Source organism: Salvelinus alpinus, chromosome 8 (assembly GCF_045679555.1).
Source record: "Salvelinus alpinus chromosome 8, SLU_Salpinus.1, whole genome shotgun sequence".
In the NCBI taxonomy this organism is placed as follows: domain Eukaryota; kingdom Metazoa; phylum Chordata; class Actinopteri; order Salmoniformes; family Salmonidae; genus Salvelinus; species Salvelinus alpinus.
In genome coordinates, this window is record NC_092093.1 from 60,783,546 (window position 1) to 60,805,336 (window position 21,791).

Genomic DNA, 21,791 nt, shown 5'->3' on the forward strand with positions numbered 1-21,791 from the left:
TTTTCTGCACTTCCTTACCAGGTGCAATCTACATTCAGGCTGTGTACAGTCCCGAGAAAATGTACTGTATATAACCTAGCAGGCAAAAAAATTTGGCACATGACTTCTTGATGTCGTTGCAACCCGTTTTGCCAGTGGGAAAAAGTATCCCTACACAGATCAAGGGCATGATGCTGTCACTGCAGAAGCCCCTTGTTATCTCTGGAAAAACAACTCAATCAAAACAAAATTCCAGGCGATACAGGAGTCTAATCAGACTTCCGAATAGCCTAGATATACGGACCGCACCTTTTTTTTGTTAGTGTTAGTGTGTGTGTGTGTGTGTGTGTGTGTGTGTGTGTGTGTGTGTGTGTGTGTGTGTGTGTGTGTGTGTGTGTGTGTGTGTGTGTGTGTGTGTGTGTGTGTGTGTGTGTGTGTGTGTGTGTGTGTGTGTGTGTGTGTGTGTGTGTGTGTGTAAGAGAGACAGAGGGAGAGGGAGCTTCGCAAGAGGTCAACCGTGCTTTATGCGAGATATCTTTTAGTATTAATTAGTGTGCTTGTTGAAAGCTGTAATCAGACATACTTTTTATTATTAGTGTGCTTGCTCAAAACAAAGACACTACTGTTACTGGTGTGCTTGCTTCAGCAACAGCACTACTGTTATCAGACATACCTTGTAAGTGGGAGTAAAAACCTAGTGCTTTATCCTAACATTATAATGCTATGCTACCACTATTCTAACTTTATTTTAGGTAATCTTATATAGGTTACACATATTTTGAGGTGTTTGTTTTGCAAAGTTCAATGTACGCGTTTGATTGTAACCTCTGGATTTGACCTCTTCAATAAAGGCTTCTACCTTCTGAACCTGGTGTGTTGTTGTATACGTGAGCCTTGTTGTAGAAGTTAATCAGCATGCAAATGGTTTTTGTTCTTACTTTTGCAAATCAGTTTCTGGACAATTAACAAACCATTTTTGTAGTGAGGGGACATACACAGGTGTGCTGGTGAGAGTTTAGGATGTATTGGTCAGACGAAGGAGGTAGAACAGACAGAGTGCTGCCCTAACCAATGCGAGACCCAATGCAAATTCACATTATTTCTGGCGGAAGCACAACTTTTTATGACTTAGAGCTTAATTTTTCTCACCTGACAAAGATCCTTCTGGATCGAGATGTTACCAACCTCTATAACGGGGGTAATTGAGAGCAGACAGTGACAGTTTCCAGGACTTTCTGTTCTTTCCTTTTCCCAAGTGGCCATTGCTTTACCCTTATTGAAACGTCAACATTGCAGTCAATATATGTAAACGTCTACAGTATGTGTTCTTCTGCTCTCTCTCATTGGTCAGACTTCAGACACCGCCACTACAACCTTACAAGGATGATATTGATATTGAATATTGCATTGTTGCGGAGGAGCTTGCAAGTAGGCATTTCACTGTATGGTTTATACATGCTGTACCCTGTGCATGTGACAAATAAACTTTAATTTGATTTGAAAAGACTGCTTATAACAGGTACTACTTATTGTCTTGCCTTAACTAGGTTAAGTATAAGGCTTATTCAATTTGTGAAATATCACTCCAAGAGCAAATTGTTGTCCTGTATATTCACAGATCTCAACAATAGTGAAGGAATGAACTCCTCCATACACAACAACTCTCCTCTGCTCTTTTCCAACCAAACACACCCTTTATCCATCACAGTACCAGTCAAAAGTTTGGACACACCTACCCATTCAAGGCTTTTTATTTATTTTTACTATTGTCACGTTCGTTATAGCAATGAGACCAAAGCGCAGCGTGATTTGAATGCATCTTCTTTTAATAAAGAAAGAACACTGAATTAACTATAAAAAAAATTAAAAAAAACGAACGTGAAGCTATATAATAATAGTGCTGACACAAGCAACTAAACACAGACATAGATAATCACCCACGAAATACTCAAGGAATATGGCTGCCTAAATATGGTTCCCAATCAGAGACAACGATAAACAGCTGCCTCTAATTGAGAACAAATCTAGGCAACCATAGACATGCAAAACCCCTAGACTGGTGACAACCCCATAAACATACAAAAACCCTAGACAGGACAAAAACATATAATCACCCATGTCACACCCTGACCTAACCAAAATAATAAAGAAAACAAAGAACACTAAGGTCAGGGAGTGACAGTACCCCCCCCCCCCCCCCAAAGGTGCGGACTCCCGGCCGCACACCTAAGCCTATATGGGAGGGTCTGGGTGGGCATAACTCCGCGGTGGCGGTTCTGGTGAGGGACGTGGACCCCGCTCCACTTCTGACTCGGCCCACTTACGTAATGTCTCTGGAGCGGGAACCCTCACCACCGACCCCGGACTAGAGGACGCCACTGGACTGATGGTAGAGTCTAGAGTGAGTGGCGCCTCTGGACTGACGGGCGGCTCTGGCAGATCCGGACTGGAGGGCGGCTCTGGCAGATCCGGACTGGAGGGAGACTCTGGCAGATCCGGACTGGAGGGAGACTCTGGCAGATCCGGACTGGAGGGAGACTGGCAGCTCCTGACTGACGGACGGCTCAGGCGGCTCCTGACTGACGGGCAGCTCCTGACTGACGGGCGGCTCCTGACTGACGGGCGGCTCCTGACTGACGGGCGGCTCCTGACTGACGGGCGGCTCCGGCGGCTCCTGACTGACGGGCGGCTCCGGCGGCTCCTGACTGACGGGCGGCTCAGGCGGCTCCTGACTGACGGGCGGCTCAGGCGGCTCCTGACAGACGGGCGGCTCCTGACAGACGGGCGGCTCAGGCGGCTCCTGACAGACGGGCGGCTCAGGCGGCTCCTGACAGACGGGCGGCTCAGGCGGCTCAGGACAGACGGGCGGCTCAGGCGGCTCAGGACAGACAGGCGGCTCAGGCGGCTCAGGACAGACGGGCGGCTCAGGTGGCTCAGGACAGACGGGCGGCTCAGGCGGCTCAGGACAGACGGGCGGCTCAGGCGGCTCAGGACAGACGGGCGGCTCAGGCGGCTCAGGACAGACGGGCGGCTCAGGCGGCTCAGGACAGACGGGCGACTCTGGCGGCTCAGGACAGACGGGTGGCTCTGGAGGGTCCGGACTGCAGGGAGGCTCTGGAGCGTCCGGACTGGACGGACACACAGGAGACTTGGTTGTTAGAACAGGCACAGTACTCACCAGGCTGGAGAGATCTACTGGAGGCCTGGTCCTCGGAGGCACAGGATAGACCGGTCCGTGGAGGCGCACTGGAGGTCTCGAACTAAGGGCCTGAACAACCCGTCCTGGCTGGATGTTGATTTTAGCCCGGCACTTGCGGGGCGCAGGCACAGGATGCACTGGGCTGTGCAGACCCACGGGAGACACAGTGCGTAGGGCTGGTGCCATATAACACGGACCGAGGAGACGCACTGGAGACCAGATGCGCTGAGCCGGCTTCATTACTCCTGGCTCGATGCCCAGTCTAGTCCGGCCGATACGAGGAGCTGCAATATAGCACACCGGGCTACGTATGCACACTGGGGACACCGTGAGTTTCACTGCGTAACACGGTGCCTGCCCGGTCACTCTCTCTCTCCACGGTAAGCACGGGGAGTTGGCTCAGGTCTCCTACCTGACTTAGCCACACTCCCCGTGTGCCCCCCCCCCCCAAGAAATGTTTGGGGCTGCCTCTCGTCCCAGCTCTCGTCCCAGTCGTCCCAGCCGCGCTTTTCATTGTAGAATAATAGTGGAGACATAATAACTATGAAATAACACCCATGGAATCATTTAGTAACCAAAAAAGTGTTAAACAAATCAAAATATATTTTAGATGTGAGATTCTTCAAAGTAGCCACCCTTTGCCTTGATGACAGCTTTTTACTATTTGTAGAAAATAGTAAAAATAAAGAAAAACCTTGGAGTGAGTAAGTGTGTCCAAACATTTGACTGGTACTGTAAATTGCTGCCTAAAGCATCAACCTCATCCTGGGTCTCCCCACCAATGTCTACGTCCTGTCGTTGACCCTTGACGGGAGAGGAAGTAATGATGACCTCAGAGTTCATCTTCAACATGACGGTGTCCGAGATTCTGAACTGAATGTTTACTGTCTTCAACATAATCAGCCTTTACATACAACCGGGCATTATCTCAAAAGCTTCATACTGTAATCAACCTTTTACATACAACCGGACCTCATCTCAAAAGCTTCATACTATAATCAACCTTTACATACAACCGGACATTATCTCAAAAGCTTCATATCATAATCAACCTTTACATACAACCGGACCTCATCTCAAAAGCTTCATATTATAATCAACCTTTACATACAACCGGACATTATCTCAAAAGCTTCATATCATAATCAACCTTTACATACAACCGGACATTATCTCAAAAGCTTCATATCATAATCAACCTTTACATACAACCGGACATTATCTCAAAAGCTTCATACTATAATCAACCTTTACATACAACCGGACATTATCTCAAAAGCTTCATATCATAATCAACCTTTACATACAACCGGACATTATCTCAAAAGCTTCATACTATAATCAACCTTTACATACAACCGGACATTATCTCAAAAGCTTCATACTATAATCAACCTTTACATACAACCGGACCTCATCTCAAAAGCTTCATATCATAATCAACTTTTACATACAACCGGACATTATCTCAAAAGCTTCATATCATAATCAACCTTTACATACAACCGGACATTATCTCAAAAGCTTCATATTATAATCAACCTTTACATACAACCGGACCTCATCTCAAAAGCTTCATATTATAATCAACCTTTACATACAACCGGACATTATCTCAAAAGCTTCATATTATAATCAACCTTTACATACAACCGGACATTATCTCAAAAGCTTTATATTTTTCCTGTTCCAGTGCTGTATCTGTGTGGAGCGTAACCTAGCGGTGGTCCACCATGTAACCTTCCAGAAGGACAAACCTCTGAGATACAGCTTGGAGTGTTCTGTTTGTGTTGTCTGGCTGTTCTCTGCTTTGTAACTGGCCAGGCCCTGATCTTTGTTGCTGACGTCATTATGCGGTCTATACATTTTCTAGCATTGAAACATCCTGGGCTGGGGGAAGGGGAGAGGGAGGGGACAAAATGAGGACAGATACTTTTTATTATCCAAGTGTAAACTCAACTCCCATTGATAGTGATGCTACTTTTAAATATTTAAATTAACTACACTACATAGTTTTGCATTCAGTTATCTCCATTTGTTTCTGCATGCATGTTTGTCCAGCCCCTCCTTTACCTCCACAGGGTTGGTAAGCTGCCTTGTATCGGAGGTCTCTAAGACAACAAGGCAAACGTGTTCAACCCATTAGTGCCTTGCAAATGTAGTAAATGTCATTATTTTATGTCCCATATCTACCATGTTCATTCATACTAATGTATTTTACCATTTGTTTTTCAATTCAAGAAATTGCAAAGAGCTACACATATTTTCAGATGTTTGTTTTGCAACGTGTTGGACCATAACCTCTGGATATGACCTCTTCCGTTAAACCTTCTCCTCAACCTTGTGTTGCATTATTGTTGTATATGTGAGCCTTGCTATAGAAGTTTGTCAGCATGCAAATGGTTTTTGCTCATGTTCTTACATTTGCAAATCAGTTTCTGGACAATTAACAAACTTGTTTTTGTAGTGAAGGGACATACACAGGTGTGCTGGTGAGAGTTTAGAATGTCAAAATTCAACTTCAGACACTACCACTACAACCTTACAGAAGAAGAGACCGCTTCGATAATCCAGGTTAGAAATCTCTACATTTCATAATTTTAAAAGTTGAAACGTTTGGATTGTTGTAGAGACTAGACATTTCAATTATACTAATGGTTAGCATGCCATTGTGTTACATGTAGTTGGCTTTTTTTATTTAACAGTCTGCTATTTAACTGGATTTTACATGGAAGCACCAACTCTTATTTTTGTTGTAAATCATGTAATTTGATATTTGGTTAAATCCATTAAATAACATACAGTATATCAACAGATAATAGTTGACTTTGAGGAGTTGTACACAAGAAACGTTTTCTTCCTGACAAGATTTAAAAGACCATAGTACTTCATATACAACAACCCTCAGTTCCAACCTATTTCAGAATCAAATCACAATACATATAGAATTGTAATGCATATAGAATGGCAATATAAATACATGGCTCTGGTAATATGCATCTCAGCGTTACCTGTCAATACCCAGCCCTAATAACTACCTTAATAACAATATTAGAAGGGTTATTCAATTATCTAACACAAGCTTAAGAATAAGGTCAATTTGTAATGTGTGGCTGTAAATCAAATAAGAAAAACCTGTTGATGAACTGAAAAAATATCACTCCAAGAGGAAGTTTGTCCTTAATAATATTAAACACCTGAAATAAATGTATTTTACAACTTACTTTTTTGTACCCAGCACCTGCAAGTCACTGGATGGGCATATACTACTTCTTGAATAAAGATGAACACCTCCATAGACAGCAACACTACTCTCCCCTCCTTCACCAAATACACTCTCAATCCATCCATTATTATCATATACACTGCTACCTACGCCATCAACCTTGTCCTGGGTCTCCCCACCAATGTCTACATCCTGTGGCTGATAGTGACCAGAGCAGGAGGGTTGGTGGCTTCAGATTTCTTCGCTCTCAACCTCACCGTGTCTGAGATACTCTTCTGCCTATCCTGCCTGTTGACTTTAATCTACAAAGACTTACAAATGAATGGTGTTGTAGGGAACATTAGTAATTTCTGTGTAGGATTAATCAACACCGGTCGTCCTCTTTTCCAGTGTTGTGTCTGTGTTGAGCGTTACTTGGCGGTGGTCCACCCCGTAATCTTCCTGAAGTACAAACCCCTGAGATACAGGGTGGGTTGTTCCGGGCTGGTCTGGCTGTTGGTGCTTGGGTCCTGCTTTGTGTATATGCTTGCTAAATCCCCAATTGTAATCAATTACTTCACTTTGGGTTTTTCCTTGATTGTGTTTTCTGTGAAGCTCTTCTGCGGCCTGGCTGTTCTCAGGGCACTGAAACGCCCTGGGCCGGGGGAAGGTGACAGGGAGAGAGAAGGGACAAACAACATGAAGAAGAGGGCCTTTAGGATAATTTTAATTATCATGTTAGCGATGCAGATTCATTATTTTACTATGATAGTAGCTATTCCACTTCAGAATTACTTAGAAGCCAGTAAGCTTGGTTTGGCATTCTCCATTTGTTCCTCCATCAATATTGTCTCTGGGTATGTGCATCCCCTCCTCTACCTCCACAGGGCTGGGAAACTGCCTTGTATCAGGGGTCACTGAAGAAATCTCCCTTAAAGAAGCTACATGTAGCATTTCTACATGTAAATAGTGCTAAATGTCAATTATATATCTCCAATAGTAAAGTAATGCAAGTATACGGGATAAACATAAATATTTAATAATATGTTTTTTAGATTATGATAAAGTATGAAAGTAGTGCTAAGTTATTTTAGGCATTTCCAAGCCATGTTTGGGTGTCCTTGTGTTAAAAAAACAACAACAATCTATTGATAATTGTGCATGTAGCTCCATTAATTACTAGGTGCATTACAAAGGACCTAGTAATAAGGTTAATATAAAGGTTAATACTACATTGATTATCCTGAATAAACATAATTAATTGTAATTGTTTAAGATGAGCTAACTTCATTTGTGTACTGCATTTGTATTTCTACCTTGTGAGTTAATGAATTGTAATCATATTGTGTGGTAATTTGAATTAAAAAATGCATATTATAGAATGGTTAATTAATAATTAGCTATCATCAATTTAATAATAGAATAGTAAATGTCTTGTATTCAACCTGTCTTTTATACATATTCTTTTCAATTGTTGAAACTTGTTGTATGCTGGTCTTGAAAATGTATTTATTTTGAGTGTAACCAGATTGCTTGATATTCAATTAATTATTTTAATGAATTTCGATAGACAGTTTGTAATATTTACAATCATATATATTCTTCATCTTGACAACATAGACCCCTTCAATAAAATGTGTTGCATTGTTTTTTTTTAACCTTTATTTAACTAGGTAAGTCAGTTAAGAGCTTAAGAGCAAATTCTTATTTTGACAATGACAGCCTAGGAACAGTGGGGCAGAACGACAGAACGACAGATTTGAACCTTGTCAGCTCGGGGATTTGATCTTGCAACCTTTAGGTTACTAGTCCACTGCTCTAACCACTAGACTACCTGCCGCCCCGGTATAATAAATACACTGAATAAAAATAAACGCTACATGCAACAATTTCGAAGATTTTACTGCGTTACAGTTCATATATGGAAATCAGTAAATTGAATTTAATTAATTAAATCAAATCAAATTGTATTTGTCACACGCACCGAATACAACAGGTGAAGACCTTACAATGAAATGCTTACTTACAAGCCCTTAACCAACAATGCAGTTAAGAAAGATACGTGTTAAGTAAATAAATAAATAATAATCTAAATAAAAAACAAGTAATTAAAGAGCAGCAGTAAAATAACACTAGCGAGGCTATACACAGGGGGTACCTGTACATAGTCAACGTGCAGGGGCACAGGTAAGTCAAGGTAATTGAGGTCATATGTACTGTACATGTAGTTAAAGTGACTTTGCATAAATAATAAACAGAGAGTAGCAGCAGTGTAAAAGAAGGGGCAATGCAAATAGTCTGGGTAGCCATTTGATTAGCTGTTCAGGAGTCTTATGGCTTGGGGGTAGACACTGTTAGGCTCTAATCTATGAATTTCACATGACTGGGAATACAGATATGCATCTGTTGGTCACATATACCTTCAAAAAAAGTAGGGTCATGGACCACCATTTTCCTCATGCAGCGCAACACATCTCCTTCACATAGAGTTGATCAGGCTGTTGATTGTGGCCTGTGGAATGTTTTCCCACTTCTCTTCAATGGCTGTGCGAAGTTGCTGGAAACTGGCAGGAACTGGAAGGCTGTCGTACACGTTGATCCAGAGCATCCCAAACATGCTCAATTGGTGGTGACATGTCTTGTTAGTATGCAGGCCATGGAAGAACTGAGACATTTTCAGCTACCAGGAATTGTTTACAGATCCTTGCAACATGGGGCTGTGCATTATCATGCTGAAACATGTGGTGACGGCAGTGGATGAATGGCATGACAATGGGCCCCAGGACCTCATCACGGTATCTCTGTGCATTCAAACTGCCATTGATAAAATTCTGTTGTGTTCATTGTCCGTAGCTTATACCTGCCACACCGCCACCATGGGCCACTCTGTTCATAGCGTTGACATCATCAAACCGCTCGCCCACACGACACCCGTACACGCTGTCTGCCATCTTCCCGGTACAATTGATACCGGGATTCATCCGAAAGGAGCACACTTCTCCAGCGTGCAAGTGGCTATCGAAGGTGAGCATTTGCCCACTGAAGTCGGTTACGATGCCAAACTGCAGTCAGGTCAAGACCCTGTTTAGGACGACTAGCATGCAGATTAACTTCCCTGAGACAGTTTCTGATAGTTTGTGCAGAAATTCTTCGGTTGTGCAAACCCACAGCTTCATCAGTTGTCTTGGGTGGCTGGTCTCAGACGATCCCGCAGGTGAAGAAGCCGGATGTGGAGGTCCTGGGCTGGAGTGGTTACACGTGGTCTGCAGTTGTGAAGCCGATTGCACGTACTGCCAAATTCTCTAAAATTATGTTGGAGGTGGCTTATGGTGGAGAAATTAACATTTAATTATCTGGCAACAGCACTGGTGGACATTCCTGCAGTCAGCACACCAATTGCATGTTCCCTCAAAACATCTGTGACTTTGTGTTGTGTGACAAAACTGCACATTTTAGAGTGGCTTTTTATTGTCCCCAGCACAAGGTGCACCTGTGTAATGATCACGTTCACGAATGGAACATTTCTGGGATCTTATTATTTTAGCTCATGAAACATGGGACCAACACTTTACATGTTGCATTTATATTTTTGTTAAAAATGTATTAGCCTTGTTGTAGAAGTATATATGAGCCTGGAAAGTTATGCAAATGATTTTGCTCATATTCGTACATTTGCAAATCAGGTTCTCGACAATCTACCAAATTGTTTTTGTAGTGACGGGTCATACACAAGTTTGCTAGTGAGAGCTTTGGGTGTTAAAAGATGACTTATAACATGTATTACTTATTGCCTTGTTTAATTTCTATACAAATTGAGTGATAAGTACTACATAACTACCTTACTAACGATACTACTATGGCAATTAACATGGGTTATTTAACTAACCCTAATTTGTCTTGAGAACATAAACCATTTCACTGATAATTTAACTTCAGCTTTCAATGAATGGCTTCATCATTCTTTATCCTCAATAAATGATCCTTATTGTTCGGTGTTATGGGCTTTTAGTTTTGTTAGTTAGTAATACAGGCCAGGACGTTCTCTGAAGTCTTTTCTATCTGCCGATTTTACAACTGACTTAAAATCCCAGGATCATTATAAAGACATAAGTATTAAATGATAGTATGTTAGACAACCTCATAATGCATTATATCAGCTGGCTCTGAGCAAAGTTTTCCTATATAAATTGGTAATTTATCTCTGTCTGAATATGCGTATGAGCTTGGGTAAGTAAAGTTTGTGGTCAATGTTCCTTCCTTGATCATAATTATTATGCATGTCTGGTTTCGCATTGATCAACTAAATGTGCTTTTTGGAGTTATGGTTCAGAAACATAATGTTGCTCAACTTAGCTGTGAAGTGTGTATATAAAGGGTAATTGTTGAACACACTTTAAACTCGGCAGGAGGACAGAATATTCAACCTATGCAAGCTTTTAACATTTCTTTGAGATTAATATTTCTTCAAGATGTAGATTTTGTACATACAGTTGAAGTCAGAAGTTTACATACACCTAGGTTGGAGTCAATAAAACTAATTTTTCAACCACTCCACAAATAACTTGTTAACAAACTATAGTTTTGGGAAGTCGGTTAGGACATCTACTTTGTGCATGACACAAGTCATTTTTCCGACAATTGTTTACAGACAGATTATTTCACTTATAATTCACTGTATCACAATTCCAGTGGGTCAGAAGTTACATACACTAAGTTGACTGTGCCTTTAAACAGATTGGAAAATTCCAGAAAATGATGTCATGGCTTCAGAAGCTTCTGATATGCTAATTGACATCATTTGAGTCAATTGTAGGTGTACCTGTGGATATATTTCAAGGCCGACCTTCAAACTCAGTGCCTCTTTGCTTGACATCAAGGGAAAATCAAAATAAATCAGCCAAGACCTCAGAAAAAAAATTGTAGACCTCCACAAGTCTGGTTCATCCTTGGGAGCAAGGCGTTCGGCGTCACCGGTCTTCTATCCATCGTCGATCCACTTTTCATTTTCCATTTGTCTTGTTTTCCTACACACCTGGTTTTTATTTCCCTCATTAATTGTTGCGTATTTAACCCTCTGTTCCCCCCATGTCGTTGTGTGGAATTGTTTGTTGTAAGTGCTTGTGCACATGTTTACTGGTGGGCGTCGGGTTTTGTACCCTTGTTGGTTATTTCTTTATGCCGTTGGTTTTTGGAATTAAAACTGCTCCGGCTATTACCTAGTTCTGCTCTCCTGCGTCTGACTTCCCTGCCACCAGTTACGCACCCCTTACAGTTCAATCAGTTAAACAAAGCATATTAATTATAATTGTACATAATATAGTCAGTATTCAAGAAACACCATGTTTGATTATGTGTGTGCGAGTGTGAGAGTTTGGCTACATGTAGGGAATTATTGGGTAGTTTGGTTCACCAGGCTGACCCCCAGTCTTTGCTTGAAGTTATTGAGGGATGATGAGGGTTTGGCAATGTGAAGATAAGAATTCCAGAGTATGGTACCTCTGTGTCTGAGAGAATTGACTGTGAGGTGCGGCAGTGGGGAGGGTGAAGGTTATTGCAGTGTCTTGTGTTATATAGATGGATTTCAGAATGAACCTGGAAGAATCCATTGAAAGGTAAACTGTCTGGGAGGTATGAGTATTTCTAGATGAAAGTGCGTAATTGGTGTACATTAATGTCATAAATAGACAAGATATTGAGTTTCTTAAACAAAGGTGCAGATGGAGCCAGGTAGTTAGAGGAGGTGGCTAGTTTAGCATATGTATTTTGTAGGATGAGTAATGTATGTGGGTAGGAGGCATATGTACTGGCCCAGACAATATTACAGTAAATTAGATATGGGTAAATTAAGCTATTGTATAGAAATGGGAAGCAAGCCTGATGAACCAAACCACTAATCTTTCTGATGATACCAAGAGATATCATCACTGCTACAGAAAAATTGAATATGATCTTTCCAGGATAACTGTTAATCAATTAGAACTCAGAGGAATTTAGTGGATGCACCTTGTTCCATTACATTTCCAACCAATTTAGATTCTGGCTCTTTTTTTACAATATTTCTTAATTTTACTAGTGAATACAACAAAGTTGGCGTTTTAACATTTAAAGATATTTTTTAAATCTGGAATCATTCAGAAAATGTGGCCATACATGAGTTAGCTTAATTAATTAGTGAATCATAATTATTGTGATAAAATCAAATTGGTATCCACAGCAAAGAGAATGGGAAGTAGAAGACACAGCAGCAAGGTCATTGATATAGATTAGTATGGTACGGTAGAAGACACAGCAGCAAGGTCATTGATATAGATTAGTATGGTATAGTAGAAGACACAGCAGTAAAGTCATTGATATAAATTAGTATGGTATGGTAGAAGACACAGCAGCAAGGTCATTGATATATATTAGTATGGTACGGTAGAAGACACAGCAGCAAGGTCATTGATATAGATTAGTATGGTACGGTAGAAGACACAGCAGCAAGGTCATTGATATAGATTAGGAATAGCAAAGGTCCAATTATCGAACAGCTTTATAGAGGGGGATACCTTTGACAATTTTCAAATATTTAGGAACAATACCAGTTTGCAAAGATTTGGTAAAGATATCCATTTTTATTTTATTTTATTGAACCTTTATTCAACTAAGCAAGTCAGTTAAGAACAAATTCTTATTTACAATGACGGCCTACCAAAAGGCCTCCTGCGGGGACGGGGGCTGGGATTAAAAATAAAACATTTATAAAATATAAATATAGGACAAAACACACATCACGACAAGAGAGACAACACAACACTACATAAAGAGAGACCTAAAGACAACAACATAGCAAGGCAGAAACACATGACACCACAGCATGGTCAACACAACATAACAACAACATGGAAGTAACACAACATGGTAGCAGCACAAAACATGGTACAAACATTATTGGGCACAGACAACAGCACAAAGGGCAAGAAGGTTTAGACAACAACACATTACACAAAGCAGCCACAACTGTCAGTAAGAGTGTCCATGACTGAGTCTTTGAATGAAGAGATTGAGATAAAACTTTCCAGTTAGAGGCTCAGAAATCAAAGAAGGGCACCTATTGGTAGATCGTTTATTATTTTTTTTAAATCCCTTTGAGCATGGTTCAGTTATTAATTACACTATGGATAGTGTATCAATAAACCCAGTCACTACAAAGATCAAGGCGTCGTTCCTAACTCAGTTGCTGGAGAGGATGGAAACCGCTCAGGGATTTCACCATGGTGACTTTAAGACAGTTACAGAGTTCAATGGCTTTTATAAGAGAAAACTAAGGATGTGTCACGACTTCCGCCGAAGTCGGTTCCTCTCCTTGTTCGGGCGGCGCTCGGCGGTCGGCGTCGCCGGTCTTCTAGCCATCATCGATCCACTTTTCATTTTCCATTTGTTTTGTCTTGTCTTCTCACACACCTGGTCTCAATATCCCTCATTACATCCCCCCATGTCTTTGTGTGGAATTGTTTATTGTAAGTGCATGTGCACGTTTTCTCTGGTGCGCGATGGGTTTTGTACCCATTTGTTTATTGTTCTGGTTTCCTGTGGTTTTATGAATAAAACTGCTCTGTTGATTACCCAGTTTTGCTCTCCTGTGCCTGACTTCCCTGCCGCCAGTTACGCACTCCCTTACAGGATGGATCAACAACATTGTAGTTATTCCACAATACTAACCTAAATGAAAGAAAAAAAGGAAGCCTGTATAGAATACAAATATTCCAAAGCATGCATCCTGTTTGCAATAAGGCACTAAAGTAAACTGCAAAAAATGTGGCAAAGAAATTAACTTAATGTCTTAAATACAAAGTGCTATGTTTGGGGCAAATCCAACACAACACATCACTGAGTACCACTCTCCATATTTTCAAGCATGGTTGTGACTGCAACATGTTATGGGTATGCTTGTCTTCGGCAAGGGCTAAGGATTTTTAGGATAACAATAAATGGAATAGAGCTAAATACAGGCAAAATCCTAGAAGGAAAAAGTATTGGCCTCCTTTCTGATTTTCTCTATATTTGCACGTTTTTGATACTGAATGTTAGCAGATCTTCAACCAAAACCTAATATTAGATAAAAGGAACCTGAGTTTACAAATAACAAAAAAATTATACTTATTTTATTTATTTAATTAACAAAGTTATGCAACACCCAATCCCCTGTGTGAAAAAGTAATTGCCTCCTTACACAACTGGTTGTGCCACCTTTAGCTGCAATGACTGCAATCAAATGCTTCCTGTAGTTGTTGTGCAGTTGTGCAGAGGAATTTTGGCCCACTCTTGCATGCAGAACTGCTTTAATTCAGCAACATTTGTGGGTTTTCAAGCATGAATTACTTATTTCACGTCCTGCCACAACATCTCATTTGGGCTTAGGTCTGGACTTTGACTAGGCCATTACAAAACTTCAATTTAAAAAAAATGTAAATAAAAGATTAATGTAGACTTGATTGTATGTTTTGGATCATTGTCTTGCTGCATGACCCAGCTGTTCTTCAGCTTCAGCTCACAGACGGATGTCCAGACATTCATTCTCCTGTAGATTTATCTGATATAGAGCAGAATTCATGGTTCCTTCTATTAAGGCAAGTCGTCCAGGTCCTGAGGCAGCAACGCATCCCCAAACCATCACACTACCACCACCATGATTGACCGTTGGTATGAGGTTCTTACTGTGGAATACATTGTTTGGTTTTTGCCAGACATAAAGAGACCCATCTCATCCAGAAAGTTGACTCAAGTTTGTCAAAAGGCACCTGGAAGCACCTGGATGATCATAAGAGCGTCTGCTAAATGACTTAAATGTAAAATGTAAATGTAAATCAAGACTCTTGGAAGAATGTTCTATGGACAGAGTCAAAAGTATAACATTTTGGACGACATGGGTCGCTGACATGCTGTAGCAAACTGGCTCACATTAAGATCCTACATCTGTAACATCTTGGATTTGAATAATTTTTATCAAACCTATTACAAACACTGACTCTCCGTCAACAATCACAGTGTTTTCTCGAAAAGATTCAGAAAACAGAGGTATTTAGTAGCCGAACAAACCACTGGTATGATCAAATGTATTTTATCTCTATTCATCTGAAATACATATTCTCCCAAAAGCCAATAATTGAGTTGGTTTATTTATCCAGTAGGTGGAGAAGTGGAAAATTCCACTTCAAGAGTCAAGAACCAAGACTGTAAGAATACATGCTCTGTAGGACTGACTGGAAAAAACATAGTAAAACTCTATGGAGGCTATTAGTAACGGAATTAATGGAATGGTATCAAACATGTGTTTGATACCATTCCATTTACTCCTCCCCTCATCAGCCTCCACTGGTAAAACTACATACCCATGGCCTCTGGTTTATTATTATCAGCTGCAGCCAATAACACCTCACACCATCTCAGGTACAATAACACATAGTGACAAGAGCAGTGGAAACTGTAACAACTTATAGAGCACAGATTCAGCAGGAATCACTTTGGTCCTTCCCATGTTATATTTTAATGTATAATATAACTTGCGCAATAGGATTCAATCAAAATTTACATTGTAACTATGAAGAAATCCCCCCCCCTCCAAAAACGAATTTTATTTAAAAATTATAGTTATAAACAAGATTCTTTTTAGAGTTAGCCATTTGAAGTCAGACAAAACAAAACAACCAACTGCAGATGTAAGCTAAAAACTGTGACAAATAAAACGAATGCCAATGTCTTTAAACTGTAGGAGAAAAAACAGGCAAAATCTAACAACTGCAGAGCTGCCTTGAAAAAACAGGAGCTGCCTACTCCTACACTCTGTCAGTAAGCAAACATTTTAGTCAACTTTATGGAATGTAATATGGTACAGTTAGTAGGGCCTGGATGTTGCTCTGGAGGCATTTGCACACTGCCTGGAAAAATGGAAAATAATCTGTCTCTATCTAACTATCATAGATGGTCTAGAGGATTTCTGTCACGTTCCTGACCTGTTTTCTGTTAGTTTTGTATGTGTTAGTTGGTCAGGACGTGAGTGTGGGTGGGCATTTCTATGTTTTCTGTTTCTATGTTGGTTTAAAGGGTGACCTAATATGGCTCTCAATTAGAGGCAGGTGTTTTTCATTTCCTCTGATTGAGAGTCATATTAAGGTAGGTGTTTTCACACTGTTTGTTTGTGGGTGGTTGTCTCCTGTGTCTGTGTATATGTCTGCACCATACGGGACTGTTTCGTTCGTTCGTTCGTTCGTTCGTTCGTTCGTTCGTTCGTTCGTTCGTTCGTTCGTTTGTTTTGTTTTGTAGTAAGTACTTGTTCGTTCGTTCTTCGTGTTTCATGTAAGTTCGTCGTTCTAAGTCTGTCTACTTTCGTTTTGTTATTTTGTATCGTTTCAAGTATAGTTCGTTTTGTTCTTGTAAATAAATCATTATGTATTCACAACCCGCTGCGCCTTGGTCGAATCACTACTCCTCCTCTTCGTATGAAGAGAGAGAGGAACACCGTTACAATTTCAGTCTCCGTAAGCATTACACCCTAATGTCAAAGTAATCTTACTTTTCTCAACAGACAGACAATGTGTGCATGTTCTGTACGTATCCCAATGATGTAATTTACATGTAGTAGATATTATAAGATACCTTGAAAAGGAAAACTGGTCCCTGTGACTGGTTTGTTTTTTTAATGAACGCAGTCCATAGATCTAGCTCAATGAATTCAAGCAAAGCAGGGCCTCTACACTGGATTATGCCCACAAAGCTATTCATGAAGACAAACTATCACTAAACGACTCATTAAGTCTTCTATAGGGTGAGGTATGAAAAAACAACATTGCCTTTAAGATGGTACGTGTGAAAAAACAACATTGCCTTTAAGATGGTACGTGTGAAAAAACAACATTGCCTTTAAGATGGTACGTGTGAAAAAACAACATTGCCTTTAAGATGGTACGTGTGAAAAAAAACCATTGCCTTTAAGATGGTACGTGTGAAAAAAACAACATTGCCTTTAAGATGGTACGTGTGAAAAAAACAACATTGCCTTTAAGATGGTACGTGTGAAAAAACAACATTGCCTTTAAGATGGTACGTGTGAAAAAACAACATTGCCTTTAAGATGGTACGTGTGAAAAAAAAACATTGCCTTTAAGATGGTACGTGTGAAAAAAACAACATTGCCTTTAAGATGGTACGTGTGAAAAAAACAACATTGCCTTTAAGATGGTACGTGTGAAAAAACAACATGGATGGTTTGGTGTTTCTAGGAGATGAATTTGTCTCTAGTAAGTCTTGTAATAATGCTCTCATACTGCACAGATGCAAAAGCCATCATTACAGGCGTCAGTTATAATGGCAACCAGCACATGCAGGCTTATATCAATAATATAACAAAAGTTATATGACTGATTCAATTACTAAATCTTCACCCTAAGGAGGGTCTCTCGCCAAGCCGTGACAATGCCAAAATAACAGTCATATTCCAGAGATCTACACACCTGGTATGTTTTGTAGATTTTTTTTTAAAGGCATGTAATTAAAACACTAAACTCATGTTGCTCTACCATGTACTCTGAAATGAGGAGGCGAATGAAAAGGGATGCAACTGCAAGTCAACGTAAATGTGTGGAAGGTGAGAGACAGAACATCCACCAGGCTAGCAAGTCCAACATCAGCCCCCCAGAAACACCATCTCCTCTGACAGCAACAGTATCCAACTCTAGACCAGTGTTTCCCAACCCTGGTCTTGGAGTGCCCCCAACCGAGGGCGCACCTTCGGTTTTAGAAGAGTGGGGGACATTATTATTAGTATTATCAATTTCTTTTTATCCAGTCGGATAAACACTCCAAACAGCCTTCCCGACAGCTCGTAGGCTCCACATGGTCCTAAAGCACACCGTTGCCTCATTTTGTATCACATTCAAATGATAAAACTGAGGGGGACAAAAATGAAATTTCAGAACGTGAAAGTACCCAGTGAAAGTTGCGCCCCTGCCCACAACAGCATTTTATTGTCAGCCTGATTCAACTTGTCAGCTAATCATCAAGCCCTCAATGAGTTAAATGAGGTGTGTTTGACAAGGGCTACAGCAAAACTGTGTACTGTTGGGGGTACTCGAGGACCAGGGTTGGGAAACACTGTTCTAGACCAGGGATCATCAACTACATTCAGCCGCAGCGAATGGTCGGGGGGCCGGAACAAAATTACAAATCATTTGTAGACTGCAAATTGACCGCAAGAAGCCCAAACAGATATAATGTTTGACTAAAACATAATAATTTCAAACCTTGCTTACATTTGTATACGATCACGTGTCTCTCTATTATTACACTGCCGAGCGGCGCAGCGGTCTAAGGCACTGCATCTCAGTGCTTGAGGTGTCACCACAGACACCCCGATTCGAATCCAGGCTGTATCACAACCAGCCATGATTGTGAGTCCCATAGGGCGGCGCACAGTTGTCCGTGTTTGGCCGGTGTAGGCCATCATTGTAAATAAGAATTTGTTCTCAACTAGCTTGCCTAGTTAAACAAAGGTTCAATTTAAAATAAAATATATATTTGCGTGGGAATACTTGGGAACACTTCTTCTTAAATTAAAATCAATTGGAGCTGATTTCCTGGTGTTTCTACAATCTTTTAATCTTGATGGTTGTACAGTTGTCTCAAATAAAACTGTGAAGGACCTCGGCGTCAGACCTCTCTTTTGACAAACATATCAAGACTGTTTCAAGGACAGCTTTTTTCCATCGTGTGTAAAATTGCAAAAATCTGAAACTTTCTGTCCTAAAATGATGCAGAAAAATGTATCCATGCTAGGTTAGATTACTGCAATGCTCTACTTTCCAGCTACCCGGATAAAGCACTAAATAAACTTCAGTTAGTGCTAAACACGGCTGCTAGAATCCAGTGCTAGCCTCTCTACACTGGCTTCCTGTTAAGGCAAGGGCTGATTTCAAGGTTTTACTGCTAACCTACAAAGCATTACATGGGCTTGCTCCCACCTATCTTTACGATTTGGTCCTGCCGTACATACCTACACGTACGCTACGGTCACAAGATGCAGGCCTCCTAACTGTCCCTAGAATTTCTAAGCAAACAGCTGGAGGCAGGGCTTTCTCCTATAGAGCTCCATTTGTATGGAATGGTCTGCCTACCCATGTGAGAGACGCAGACTTGGTCTCAACCTTTAAGTCTTTATTGAAGACCCATCTCTTCAGTAGGTCCTATGATTGAGTGTAGTCTGGCCCAGGAGTGTGAAGGTGAACGGACAGGCACTGGAGCAACGAACCGCCCTTGCTGTCTGTGCCTGGCCGGTTCCCCTCTCTCCACTGGGATTCTTTGCCTCTAACCCTATTACAGGGGCTGAGTCACTGGCTTACTGGTGCTTTTCCATGCAGTCCCAAGGAGGGGTGAGTCACTTGAGTGGGTTGAGTCACTGATGTGATCTTCCTGTCTGGGTTGGCGCCCCCCCTTGGGTTGTGCCGTGGCGGAGATCTTTGCTATACTCAGCCTTGTCTCAGGATGGAAAGTTGGTGGTTGAAGTTATCCCTCTAGTGGTGTGGGGCTGTGCTTTGGCAAAGTGGGTGGGGTTATATCCTGCCTGTTTGGCCCTGTCCGGGGGTATCGTCGGATTGGGCCACAGTGTCTCCCGACACCTCCTATCTCAGCCTCCAGTATTTATGCTGCAGTAGTTTATGTGTCGGAGGGCTAGGGCCAGTCTGTTATATCTGGAGTATTTCTCCTGTCTTATCCAGTGTCCTGTGTGAATTTAAGTATGCTCTCTCTAATTCTCTCTCTCTTTCTCTCTCTCTTTCTTTCTCCCTTTCTTTCTTTCTCTCTCTCGGAGGACCTGAGCCCTAGGACCATGCCTCAGGACTACCTGGCCTGATGACTCCTTGCTGTCCCCAGTCCACCTGGCCATGCTGCTGCTCCAGTTCCAACTGTTCTGCCTGCGGCTATGGAACCCTGACCTGTTCACCGGACGTGCTACCCGTCCCAGACCTGCTGTTTTCAACTCTCTAGAGACAGCAGGAGCGGTAGAGATACTCTGAATGATCCGCTACGAAAAGCCAACTGACATTTACTCCTGAGGTGATGACCTGTTGCACCCTCGACATCCACTGTGATTATTATTATTTGACCCTGCTGATCATCTATGAACATTTGAACATCTTGGCCATGTTCTGTTATAATCTCCACCCGGCACAGCCAGAAGAGGACTGGCCACTCCTCATAGCCTGGTTCCTCTCTAGGTTTCTTCCTAGGTTCTGGCCTTTCTATGGCGTTTTTCCTAGCCACCGTGATTCTACGCATGCATTGCTTGCTGTTTGGGGTTTGAGGCTGGGTTTCTGTACAGCACTTTGAGATTTCAGCTGATGTAAGAAGCTTTATAAATACATTTGATTTGATTTTGTGTCCAACACTAAAATATTATAATCATAAAAATATATATATATTTTTTTTTGCTCAGAAACCACCTGCGGGCCAAATTCGGGCCACCAGTTGGGGAACCCTGATGTAGACTATAGAAGAAAAAGGAATTTCATGATCGAACGCAACTAAATGACTTATTTTGTGTCAAATGATGATGAATATCACAATCATACCCATATGGCAGCATATCCACATGGTTGACCCGTCACAACCAACAGGAACGAGCATCACCCCCCTCAACCACTTGCCCAATAGACAACGCAGGCATTTCAATCTACTAAAACAACCTAAAAGTACACAAACACTAACTACCACAGCAGCAGAGAAACAACTTGAGCTATGTTGTAGTTTGTATTCCGTTCCCGCCCTTCAGACACATACTGCACATATGGGCGTGACCAGAGTTCGAATCCAGGTTTCCCAATTGCGACTGTACTATATTAGCCCTTTGAGCTAAAGCCTAGGCATTAAGTCGGGGCGCTAACACAACTCTCCAGGTTTCAGAGAAGGTTACAGATCATGCGAGCGTGGTTCACTGAACCAACCCTGTTAAACACAAAGCAACTGGCCTTACCTTTCCTGGCCCTGGAGAAGAGCTTGACGCTGACGGGAGAGGTGGATGTGGAGTTAGAGGTAGAGTCCCTGGAGGAGGAGCGGAAGATGCCACTGAAGCTCAGGCGACGAGACGACTTGGGTGGGGAGTCCTGTTGGGACGAAGGGTAGGGGAAGATGGTTTTGGGGGAGCCTGGGCTGTTCTTGGTCCTGGCAGGGGCTGACTTGGGACTGGAGGGCCGACTGAAGGGTCCCCGGGTGAAGAAACCTTTCGTCGGGCTGACTGACTGGCAACTCCCTTCACCCTGAGGGAGAAAACAAAGAGTTAACTTATTACGGCTGAAATCCTGTTAACGGGATCGACTTGACAACAGCCAGTGAAAGTGCAGGGCGCCAAATTCAAACGACAGAAATCTCATAATTAAAATT

General features: G+C 41.7%; 1 protein-coding gene across 1 annotated transcript in view; it reads right to left on the reverse strand.

Annotated features, from left to right (window-relative positions):
* Positions 1-21,791, reverse strand: part of prkag2a (protein kinase, AMP-activated, gamma 2 non-catalytic subunit a) — a 145,750-nt gene that overhangs the window by 102,382 nt on the left and 21,577 nt on the right. Inside the window, exon 3 of the mRNA XM_071414408.1 lies at positions 21,385-21,667. Coding sequence (XP_071270509.1) covers positions 21,385-21,667 — 283 coding nt within the window. The remainder of the gene's footprint in view (positions 1-21,384; positions 21,668-21,791) is intronic.